The 12,509-nt window shown below is 41.7% G+C and overlaps 2 protein-coding genes across 2 annotated transcripts in view; both read right to left on the bottom strand.

Annotated features, from left to right (window-relative positions):
- Window positions 1–12,509, bottom strand: part of LOC144806093 (uncharacterized) — a 62,689-nt gene that overhangs the window by 33,605 nt on the left and 16,575 nt on the right. The window lies entirely within an intron of this gene.
- Window positions 6,301–12,509, bottom strand: part of LOC144806102 (uncharacterized) — a 30,298-nt gene continuing 24,089 nt past the window's right edge. Inside the window, exon 5 of the mRNA XM_078672539.1 lies at window positions 6,301–6,351. Within this exon, the coding sequence (XP_078528665.1) occupies window positions 6,301–6,351 (51 nt within the window). The remainder of the gene's footprint in view (window positions 6,352–12,509) is intronic.

The raw sequence follows: 12,509 nt of genomic DNA, 5'->3' as shown, positions 1-12,509 counted from the left end.
CCGTCCACTTAAAATCATTTTCAACATGGTTATGACTTGTAAAGTGTTCAACCATGGGTGCAGAGGACACTTTTTTCTTTATTCGGGATCGATGTTGTGTGATGCGTGAATTGACAGGTTGACAAGTTTTGCCTATGTACACTTTGTCACAGGGACACACCACGGCATAGATGACATTTTTTGTACGACAATTGGTAAACATCTCATGCTTCCATGTGACCCCATCATGGTCAAATCTGTTACCTTCCAAGGTAGAGGAACACGATACACAATTGCCACACTTGTGATGCCCACTTATAGGTTTTAAGTTCCATTGCGAAATCAAGTCGCTTTTGGGTTTCGGAATGTAGCTGTCTGCCCTAATCAATTGTTGACCAATGCTTTTATTTTTGCGCATGGCAAAAATGGGCTTTTGTAAGGGACTTGGTAAATCTTCCAATAGATGCCAATTTTTCAAAATAATGCGTTTAAACTGATTTGTGTGTGATCCATAAGTTGTGACACACACCAGTTCATTTGGTGCATTTTTGTCTTTTTTCTCCAGGAGATTCTCCCTGGCGGTGCATCTGGCACGTTTCTTAGAATGGTTAAGAAGTTTCTTTGGGTAGCCCCTTGTTGCCATTTCTGCGCAAAAGTTTGAGGCATGTTGATCAAAGTCCGAAATTTCACTGCAATTCCTTCTTATTCTTAGCAGTTGCCCAAAAGGGAGATTTTCCTTCAGGCACTGTGGGTGCGAGCTTTTAAAGTGAAGGATGGTATTCCTGTCTGTAAGTTTCTTGTGTAGGGTCGTTGTGAGGATATTATCGCGGACGCCTACAGTGATGTCCAAAAAAGTCATTTTACTTGTACTGGATTCTATGGAGAAACTAATGTCTCTGTGCCTGGAGTTAAGCCAATTGTAGAACTGGTCTAGTTCCGTCTGGCTCCCCTGCCACAGGAGCCAGACGTCATCAATGTATCTAAGCCATTGGGTTATATGGCCAACAAATGGATTGTTCTCATGAATCTTTGTTCATATTGTGCCATATAGAGTACCGCCATGTCAGGTGCATATGGACAGCCCATAGCGATGCCTTTAACTTGAATGAAGAACTCATTCTCAAATTTAAAGTAGTTGGTGCGTAACGTGATTTCAGCCAATGAAAGGATGAAAGAGGTGGGGACCCGGTGCGGTCTTTCCCGTTGTTCAAGGTATATTTCCAAGACCTGCAAAGCCTCATCCTGAGGGATTTGGGTGTAAAGTGAGGTGACGTCTAGGGTCACCATCAGCTGAGTAGTTTGATTGAATGATTGTCCCTCTATCTTGTTAATGAAATCAGTTGTATCTCTGAGATATGACTTGACCTGCGGTAGAAAGGGTTTGAGGAAAAAATCTATATATTTTGAGACCGGTTCAAGTGCAGAATCGCACCCCGACACGATTGGTCGGCCAGGCGGTGTTTTGTCATTTTTGTGAATTTTTGGTAAAAAATACAGGACAGGTGTCCTTGGTGCTTTTTTGTTCAAAAATTCAAATTCCTTAGGGCCTAGGAATCCCTCATCAAGTCCTGTCTTGGTGATGCTTGCGATCTTGCTTTGTATGGCATGCACAGGGTCCTCCTTAATTGGTCTGTACCAATCAGGATTGTTAACATGCATTGTTCCTACCTCCAGATACATGGTGCGGGGCCATATTACGACTGCCCCACCCTTGTCTGCTTGTTTTATTAAAATAGACGTATCTGATTTGAGGTTCTGAATGGCAGATGTTAACCCTTTAGACATGTTTTTGTGGACCAAATTTTTTTGTTTCTCAAGTTTTGAGAGGGAGGAGAGGACGGCTTGTTCAAAGGCCATGACCTGTTTAGGAATATTTTGGGTCGGAGTGAATCTGGATTTAACTCTAAGCCCTGTGGTTTCTGAATGGGACGTCATTTCGGCATCCGCGAAAAACACCTTCAACCTAATCTTACGACAAAAATCTAATGCCTCTAATTTCAGTTGGGTGAAGTCGGTTCTTTTATTGGGGACAAACTTGAGGCCAAGGGATAAAAGTTTAACTTCATCCTGGGTAAGCTGTTTATCGGAAAGATTGACTATGGCTGATTTCTCTAGCTCTTGTAGGTTTTGTTGCGTGTGTGCATCTCCCATGGTTGTTTGAAGCGGACCCGTGACTGTCCGCCTCTGCCTAAAAAAGGAGATGATACAGCAGCCCCTCGTCTTTTAGAATTATCTTGTCGAGACTCAGATGACGAGTCAGACGATGTTGTATCTGAGAAAGTGAGGAACCTATTCCTGGATCTGCCTTGGAATGATGTTAAAGCCCCTCTTGATTCACCTGACGTGTAGAAATCCTCTTTCAAGAATGGATAAACTTGTTCCAATTTGAAGGATTTAGAATCCCTTTCAAATTGTGCTACTTTGGCGTTAAGTGTGTTATCCTTGAAAAGTTGAATTTCTTTTTCAATCTTATCTAGAAGATTCTTGGCTTCAGTTACCGTTTGATTGTCAGATATGGTCTTAATTAACTCCTCAATTTCTTTCTCTTCTTGGCTACAGATACGTTGGGCTGTCTGTATAGTGTGGACCATGAGGTCCCTGCTGCATTTAGTATTGATTTGACTAAAACCTTTTTTATAATCTGCGTCCTCGGTGAAAATCACCGCGATGTTCTTCACCTGGAGTCCCCAAGGGATAGTCCCAGCTTTGAGGTGTTTGAGTAGAAAGTGGCCGTGTAATTCGGTTCGTATGTGTTTTTTTTGAAGACGAGTCAATTTGTCTGCCTCATTTTGTTGTTTGGCTGAGGTACTCAATGTTATGTTAGAAAAAGGGGATGATTCAATGAGACTCGCAATGTGGCTCTCCGTAAAGGACAGCGTGTCTTTCTCTGCCATAGTATACAGGAGACGTATCCCCTGCAGTGAAATGAATCAATTGTTGATAAGGATGACGCGTAGTGTCAATCCCTACCCACTCGGGTAAAAACCCGCGCTGATAATGCAACAAGAAGGGGGGGTTTGGCCCAGTAGGGAAGAGGGTAGGTAGGGCCTGTAAATACCAAAAATGCAATTTACTTATGCCTCTATGTACATGATTGTGACATTTAATGTAACTCAAAGAGAAAACCACACTGTTAGTTAACTCAGACAATTGATTTATGTCAATTATTTTTCGAACTCAGAAATTGTCAATAATTTGCGACAAGAGAAAAATACATAGTCAACTTTACATTGAAAACACAAAGCAAGAATTTTGCAAGGGAAAAAGCGTAATAAACAACGTGTAAATCATAATTGTAATTGTGTGCATTATAGTGAACATATCACCAAAAAATACATACACATTGTGAGCAGTGATTATAAAATTGTGTCAAAACAGTAAACAACAGACTTTCATAAGTTGCAATGAGATAATGAGCAAATGTTGGGGGTACGTCTTAATCAATGCCTGCCCAACCTCCTGTAACACTGTTTGTAGTAAGATTCACAGTTGTGTGGATACAGGAAAAGAACCCAATGTTAATTAGGACATGCCAGTGATTTTTGGCCAAAACAATGATACTACATGCCAACGCGTTTCGAATACCAATGGTTGAATCATCGGATTCTCATCAGGGCGTGGAGTTTATCCGTTGGTACTGTTTGGGGGAAAAAGGACAAGGGATTGATTTTTAAAAAAATGAACTGTACAAATACAAAAAGGAGCTTTTTCCATGTAAATGCATCATCTGATGCAGCATACCTTATGCGACCAAATAATTAGGGTCGATTGGTTCTTTTTTAGGAAATAGTCATCATATGCCAAGGGAGTCGACCTGCAATGTAGTGACATTGGCGTAGTAAGTATGTGTAAAATTCAGTACAGGCAGGCACTAAACCGTGTATACATTTATGAAAATTACCTCTGTTTCTGGAGCAGCCGCTCCGAGGTCGAGGCCGGGGGGACTAGTTCTCGGTTCAATAATGTTCCTTAAAAAATCTACAAACACAAGGGATTGTGTATTAGCGAGGAAAAGTGGTGTTTCTTGTGCCCCAGGAAAATGACAAAATTGGTGGATCTCTACCTTGTCTCCAAACATTTGGAAGGCGAAATGTATCATCACCGTGTTTCTGGAAAAAAACGGGACAGCGGGGAGCTGATCAATGCCCTGTCTAAAATTATGCACAACAGAGAAAACAATGCGGTTATGCGCCGTGCGGCGTCTTACCGTGAAATAATTTTAGACAGGGCATTGATCAGCTCCCCGCTGTCCCGTTTTTTTCCAGAAACACGGTGATGATACATTTCGCCTTCCAAATGTTTGGAGACAAGGTAGAGATCCACCAATTTTGTCATTTTCCTGGGGCACAAGAAACACCACTTTTCCTCGCTAATACACAATCCCTTGTGTTTGTAGATTTTTTAAGGAACATTATTGAACCGAGAACTAGTCCCCCCGGCCTCAACCTCGGAGCGGCTGCTCCAGAAACAGAGGTAATTTTCATAAATGTATACACGGTTTAGTGCCTGCCTGTACTGAATTTTACACATACTTACTACGCCAATGTCACTACATTGCAGGTCGACTCCCTTGGCATATGATGACTATTTCCTAAAAAGAACCAATCGACCCTAATTATTTGGTCGCATAAGGTATGCTGCATCAGATGATGCATTTACATGGAAAAAACTCCTTTTTGTATTTGTACAGTTCATTTTTTTAAAAATCAATCCCTTGTCCTTTTTCCCCCAAACAGTACCAACGGATAAACTCCACGCCCTGATGAGAATCCGATGATTCAACCATTGGTATTCGAAACGCGTTGGCATGTAGTATCATTGTTTTGGCCAAAAATCACTGGCATGTCCTAATTAACATTGGGTTCTTTTCCTGTATCCACACAACTGTGAATCTTACTACAAACAGTGTTACAGGAGGTTGGGCAGGCATTGATTAAGACGTACCCCCAACATTTGCTCATTATCTCATTGCAACTTATGAAAGTCTGTTGTTTACTGTTTTGACACAATTTTATAATCACTGCTCACAATGTGTATGTATTTTTTGGTGATATGTTCACTATAATGCACACAATTACAATTATGATTTACACGTTGTTTATTACGCTTTTTCCCTTGCAAAATTCTTGCTTTGTGTTTTCAATGTAAAGTTGACTATGTATTTTTCTCTTGTCGCAAATTATTGACAATTTCTGAGTTCGAAAAATAATTGACATAAATCAATTGTCTGAGTTAACTAACAGTGTGGTTTTCTCTTTGAGTTACATTAAATGTCACAATCATGTACATAGAGGCATAGGTAAATTGCATTTTTGGTATTTACAGGCCCTACCTACCCTCTTCCCTACTGGGCCAAACCCCCCCTTCTTGTTGCATTATCAGCGCGGGTTTTTACCCGAGTGGGTAGGGATTGACACTACGCGTCATCCTTATCAACAATTGAGTCATTTCACTGCAGGGGATACGTCTCCTGTATACTATGGCAGAGAAAGACACGCTGTCCTTTACGGAGAGCCACATTGCGAGTCTCATTGAATCATCCCCTTTTTCTAACATAACATTGAGTACCTCAGCCAAACAACAAAATGAGGCAGACAAATTGACTCGTCTTCAAAAAAAACCCATACGAACCGAATTACACGGCCACTTTCTACTCAAACACCTCAAAGCTGGGACTATCCCTTGGGGACTCCAGGTGAAGAACATCGCGGTGATTTTCACCGAGGACGCAGATTATAAAAAAGGTTTTAGTCAAATCAATACTAAATGCAGCAGGGACCTCATGGTCCACACTATACAGACAGCCCAACGTATCTGTAGCCAAGAAGAGAAAGAAATTGAGGAGTTAATTAAGACCATATCTGACAATCAAACGGTAACTGAAGCCAAGAATCTTCTAGATAAGATTGAAAAAGAAATTCAACTTTTCAAGGATAACACACTTAACGCCAAAGTAGCACAATTTGAAAGGGATTCTAAATCCTTCAAATTGGAACAAGTTTATCCATTCTTGAAAGAGGATTTCTACACGTCAGGTGAATCAAGAGGGGCTTTAACATCATTCCAAGGCAGATCCAGGAATAGGTTCCTCACTTTCTCAGATACAACATCGTCTGACTCGTCATCTGAGTCTCGACAAGATAATTCTAAAAGACGAGGGGCTGCTGTATCATCTCCTTTTTTAGGCAGAGGCGGACAGTCACGGGTCCGCTTCAAACAACCATGGGAGATGCGCACACGCAACAAAACCTACAAGAGCTAGAGAAATCAGCCATAGTCAATCTTTCCGATAAACAACTTACCCAGGATGAAGTTAAACTTTTATCCCTTGGCCTCAAGTTTGTCCCCAATAAAAGAACCGACTTCACCCAACTGAAATTAGAGGCATTAGATTTTTGTCGTAAGATTAGGTTGAAGGTGTTTTTCGCGGATGCCGAAATGACGTCCCATTCAGAAACCACAGGGCTTAGAGTTAAATCCAGATTCACTCCGACCCAAAATATTCCTAAACAGGTCATGGCCTTTGAACAAGCCGTCCTCTCCTCCCTCTCAAAACTTGAGAAACAAAAATATTTTGTCCACAAAAACATGTCTAAAGGGTTAACATCTGCCATTCAGAACCTCAAATCAGATACGTCTATTTTAATAAAACAAGCAGACAAGGGTGGGGCAGTCGTAATATGGCCCCGCACCATGTATCTGGAGGTAGGAACAATGCATGTTAACAATCCTGATTGGTACAGACCAATTAAGGAGGACCCTGTGCATGCCATACAAAGCAAGATCGCAAGCATCACCAAGACAGGACTTGATGAGGGATTCCTAGGCCCTAAGGAATTTGAATTTTTGAACAAAAAAGCACCAAGGACACCTGTCCTGTATTTTTTACCAAAAATTCACAAAAATGACAAAACACCGCCTGGCCGACCAATCGTGTCGGGGTGCGATTCTGCACTTGAACCGGTCTCAAAATATATTGATTTTTTCCTCAAACCCTTTCTACCGCAGGTCAAGTCATATCTCAGAGATACAACTGATTTCATTAACAAGATAGAGGGACAATCATTCAATCAAACTACTCAGCTGATGGTGACCCTAGACGTCACCTCACTTTACACCCAAATCCCTCAGGATGAGGCTTTGCAGGTCTTGGAAATATACCTTGAACAACGGGAAAGACCGCACCGGGTCCCCACCTCTTTCATCCTTTCATTGGCTGAAATCACGTTACGCACCAACTACTTTAATATTGAGAATGTGTTCTTCATTCAAGTTAAAGGCATCGCTATGGGCTGTCCATACGCACCTGAGATGGCGGTACTCTATATGGCACAATATGAACAAAGATACATATTTGAGAACAATCCATTTGTTGGCCATATAACCCAATGGCTTAGATACATTGATGACGTCTGGCTCCTGTGGCAGGGGAGCCAGACGGAACTAGACCAGTTCTACAATTGGCTTAACTCCAGGCACAGAGACATTAGTTTCTCCATAGAATCCAGTACAAGTAAAATGACTTTTTTGGACATCACTGTAGGCGTCCGCGATAATATCCTCACAACGACCCTACACAAGAAACTTACAGACAGGAATACCATCCTTCACTTTAAAAGCTCGCACCCACAGTGCCTGAAGGAAAATCTCCCTTTTGGGCAACTGCTAAGAATAAGAAGGAATTGCAGTGAAATTTCGGACTTTGATCAACATGCCTCAAACTTTTGCGCAGAAATGGCAACAAGGGGCTACCCAAAGAAACTTCTTAACCATTCTAAGAAACGTGCCAGATGCACCGCCAGGGAGAATCTCCTGGAGAAAAAAGACAAAAATGCACCAAATGAACTGGTGTGTGTCACAACTTATGGATCACACACAAATCAGTTTAAACGCATTATTTTGAAAAATTGGCATCTATTGGAAGATTTACCAAGTCCCTTACAAAAGCCCATTTTTGCCATGCGCAAAAATAAAAGCATTGGTCAACAATTGATTAGGGCAGACAGCTACATTCCGAAACCCAAAAGCGACTTGATTTCGCAATGGAACTTAAAACCTATAAGCGGGCATCACAAGTGTGGCAATTGTGTATCGTGTTCCTCTACCTTGGAAGGTAACAGATTTGACCATGATGGGGTCACATGGAAGCATGAGATGTTTACCAATTGTCGTACAAAAAATGTCATCTATGCCGTGGTGTGTCCCTGTGACAAAGTGTACATAGGCAAAACTTGTCAACCTGTCAATTCACGCATCACACAACATCGATCCCGAATAAAGAAAAAAGTGTCCTCTGCACCCATGGTTGAACACTTTACAAGTCATAACCATGTTGAAAATGATTTTAAGTGGACGGTCCTCGCATGGGCGGACCCCAAACAGTATGTACAGGACATTGAGGCGGCACTACTTCGCAGGGAGGCCTATCTCATCATGAAATTTAATACTGTTAACAACGGGCTAAATGTACTCAGTGAAGTCACCAGAATATAATTGGCTTCTCTTTCATCTGTTCTAACCAATGTCCCTATAAACTACATCTCCCACAATCCCTAGCGAGATGGTCCGACGCTCTGGTTGGCTCCTTTCATCATGTTTTAACTCATGTCCCCACAAACTACATCTCCCACAATCCCTAGCGAGATGGCCCGACGCTCTGGTTGGCTCCTGACATCATGTGACCAACAGATACAACTTAGTTCTTTCTACTCGCGGCGGCGAGCTGTTGTGTCCATTCCAAACTTGAAATATACAAAGCTGTCATCCATCAATCTGAGGTGAGACCCACTTTGCAACTAGCGCACACATATGCGCGCTCTTCACGGTGTAACCGGGCACTAATTCCGCTTGGTTCCCCTCCCTTCTCACAGGATTTATTCATTTTTTGAATTGAAAATTTCCCTTCAAGCAGACGGGTGACCCGATGTACTGAGGGTCGCATTTCACGGTAAGACGCCGCACGGCGCATAACCGCATTGTTTTCTGTGTTGTGCATAATTTTAGACAGGGCATTGATCAGCTCCCCGCTGTCCCGTTTTTTTCCAGAAACACGGTGATGATACATTTCGCCTTCCAAATGTTTGGAGACAAGGTAGAGATCCACCAATTTTGTCATTTTCCTGGGGCACAAGAAACACCACTTTTCCTCGCTAATACACAATCCCTTGTGTTTGTAGATTTTTTAAGGAACATTATTGAACCGAGAACTAGTCCCCCCGGCCTCGACCTCGGAGCGGCTGCTCCAGAAACAGAGGTAATTTTCATAAATGTATACACGGTTTAGTGCCTGCCTGTACTGAATTTTACACATACTTACTACGCCAATGTCACTACATTGCAGGTCGACTCCCTTGGCATATGATGACTATTTCCTAAAAAGAACCAATCGACCCTAATTATTTGGTCGCATAAGGTATGCTGCATCAGATGATGCATTTACATGGAAAAAGCTCCTTTTTGTATTTGTACAGTTCATTTTTTTTAAAAATCAATCCCTTGTCCTTTTTCCCCCAAACAGTACCAACGGATAAACTCCACGCCCTGATGAGAATCCGATGATTCAACCATTGGTATTCGAAACGCGTTGGCATGTAGTATCATTGTTTTGGCCAAAAATCACTGGCATGTCCTAATTAACATTGGGTTCTTTTCCTGTATCCACACAACTGTGAATCTTACTACAAACAGTGTTACAGGAGGTTGGGCAGGCATTGATTAAGACGTACCCCCAACATTTGCTCATTATCTCATTGCAACTTATGAAAGTCTGTTGTTTACTGTTTTGACACAATTTTATAATCACTGCTCACAATGTGTATGTATTTTTTGGTGATATGTTCACTATAATGCACACAATTACAATTATGATTTACACGTTGTTTATTACGCTTTTTCCCTTGCAAAATTCTTGCTTTGTGTTTTCAATGTAAAGTTGACTATGTATTTTTCTCTTGTCGCAAATTATTGACAATTTCTGAGTTTGAAAAATAATTGACATAAATCAATTGTCTGAGTTAACTAACAGTGTGGTTTTCTCTTTGAGTTACATTAAATGTCACAATCATGTACATAGAGGCATAGGTAAATTGCATTTTTGGTAAGTAGAAAAGAGAGCGTTTGATGTACCCAGCAGATGGACCGTGAAGTTTGCGAACTTAGTTTGGTGTTGGAGCAAATCCTGCAATGTCCATTTTGACGTGTTGCACTACTACTGCTGAAACAAGGCCCATGGAGGCACCAATGGGTGAGGTGTACTGGCGTCAAGGGTCCTTTGACCTCAGTGCCAAAGTTACTGTCGCTATAGGGTGTGCTACTTCGTAGGCCTGCCTGCAAAACTGGAGGTGAACTTCAGTATGGATTGTGGTAACCTTTATGGTTAACCCACACCTGCCACTGATAGGGTCCACCTGCTGGTGCTGTAGTGTAGTTCCTAGTTTCCCACTAGGCCCTGCGCATTGGAATAACATAAACAGTAGTATCGACGTGGAACTGCTTATATTCCAGGCCTCCACTGACTATGCTAAACTTAATTGGGTTGTGTTACCAACTAGCTCAGAGGTCACTGGAAACTTTCTTCTCTGCATAGGAAGTGATCAGCTTCCTTGGCACAGACAAGAAGGGATTCAGTTTTCCAACAACCGTGCAACATGACAACTTTGCTCCTCAGATCAAGAGTCGATCTCTAGGGTCGTGTGAAACAATAGACATGTATTTCACTCAGTCAGTCTAGTGCAGTTTACTTTCACGAGATGTAGAGAATAGAGAGACGGGCGTGTATCAATAAAGGGTTAACATTTATTGAACAGTCTTTCTTCTCGTACAAGAGAAATGTATTGCCACAATTGCAATAATTGTTATTATAAAAAGTACGTACAGTAGGATAAGTATTGCGAAATAGAACTGTAAAAGCATTGATATGGTTTCTTAGCCATACAATGGTTTAAAAGTAATAAAACATATATACAGTCATATATACATTAGGCTAACATACTCAACTGGTGCTTCTAACTAAGCCTACCCCAGTGTGCCTGACCTAAGCCTAACACGTGAAAAGGGGGAGTAAGTAAGTAGCTTTAAGTTAAGTTGGTTTTGCCAAGGTTTGTTTCAAGAATTCTCGTCTAAGGGTTTAGTCAACACCATACCTCTGAATAGAATGATGGAGGATTGGTATCTCCTTCAGGGGTCTCTCTCGATATCCCAGTCACCCGCGAGGGTAAACCGGAAGCGCCGGGACTGGATTTCTCTGCACGAGAAAGGCAGCGGCTTCTTCAGCGCGTCGAGGAAGGAGGGGGGACAGCGTCCGCGGGCAGCTGGAATCTGCTGGATGTCTTCGCAGAGGGACGTCTGTTCAGCTCCTTAAGCGTACTGCACCATAGGTCGCGCTTTAGCGGCGATAATGGTATCAGCAGCTTCACCACCACAGGATAGCAGGCTGCAGCGACAGAGTGCTAGATTTACCAACACAGGGTCATGCAGGCAGCCAGCATCAGTAGCTCGCAGCTCACAACAGCTCACAGTCGGGGATTGCTTAAGGCAACGTTGGTAATATTTATACCTGACAGGTGCCGGGTTTGACGCAAGTTTGCTGGACATAAGACGTCAATTAAAGATGTCACTAGGAAGTGATAGTTATCAGTTGCTCATTAGAGTTCCATTACTAATCAAAACATAGCAAGCGGGGATTTCCAGGTTTGCTAAGTTTTTATCTTGTTGAAGAACTCGGAGTGTTATCTAGGAATATCAGATAGTGACTGCTGCTCTGTCATTGCACTAATTGGTCGCAAAGGAAGTGGCAGAGGGAACTATGCTGGAATGTGGCTCTGTTCGTGTGAGGCCAGAGATGACTTTTCAGAAAATCGCACTTGAACGGTTATGCCAATATAGGGAATAAATGGATTTATAGCCGAATAGGGGCATAAGGTCACAGTATCGATCAGGAACCTAGATAAACACGCAACACCCACTCCACGGGTTAATGTCCATCAAAATTACTAAAACTAAGCAATTAGATGCATGTGTAACATTGCCCACCCCAAAATACATAAATGCATTCGAAATAGGCGTACTTGTAATACATGGATTTTAGGTACTGTACGTTTTTTAAAGCATAGAAATCATTCAAAAAATTATTGCATATGAAATCAATGAACGATTATGCATAAAGAATTACACATGAAGTATCTCTGACAGAAGAAAAGCGAGATAAATCATCACATAAAAATGCATTGTAATAACATGTGTGCTAGAGGCTGGTGTTATGTAGTTATGTCTCTAGATGTGTTTAGAAATAGAAGTGTGAAGCTTCTGTTCTCTAAGAATAGTTTTTACGTTAAGCAAAGATTTGTTCGTGCCAAAAAAGGGTCAATATTAAAAAAATTGTCCAATTCAAAGAATTATTGCTTGAACGGGAAAAAATAGATTTCCAAAGCTCTTGGCAGTTTTTGTTGATCAAAACTGAAGGCCGAATTCAGAGTTCATGGGAACACTGTGTGTCGGAAAACTTCTAAAAGTTATTGTTTCTCTACGGGTGA

Source organism: Lissotriton helveticus, assembly GCF_964261635.1.
Source record: "Lissotriton helveticus chromosome 1_1 unlocalized genomic scaffold, aLisHel1.1 SUPER_1_unloc_45, whole genome shotgun sequence".
Classification (NCBI taxonomy): Eukaryota; Metazoa; Chordata; class Amphibia; order Caudata; family Salamandridae; genus Lissotriton; species Lissotriton helveticus.
Note: the sequence above shows the minus strand (reverse complement) of the source record. Positions and strands in the feature narration are given on the sequence as shown.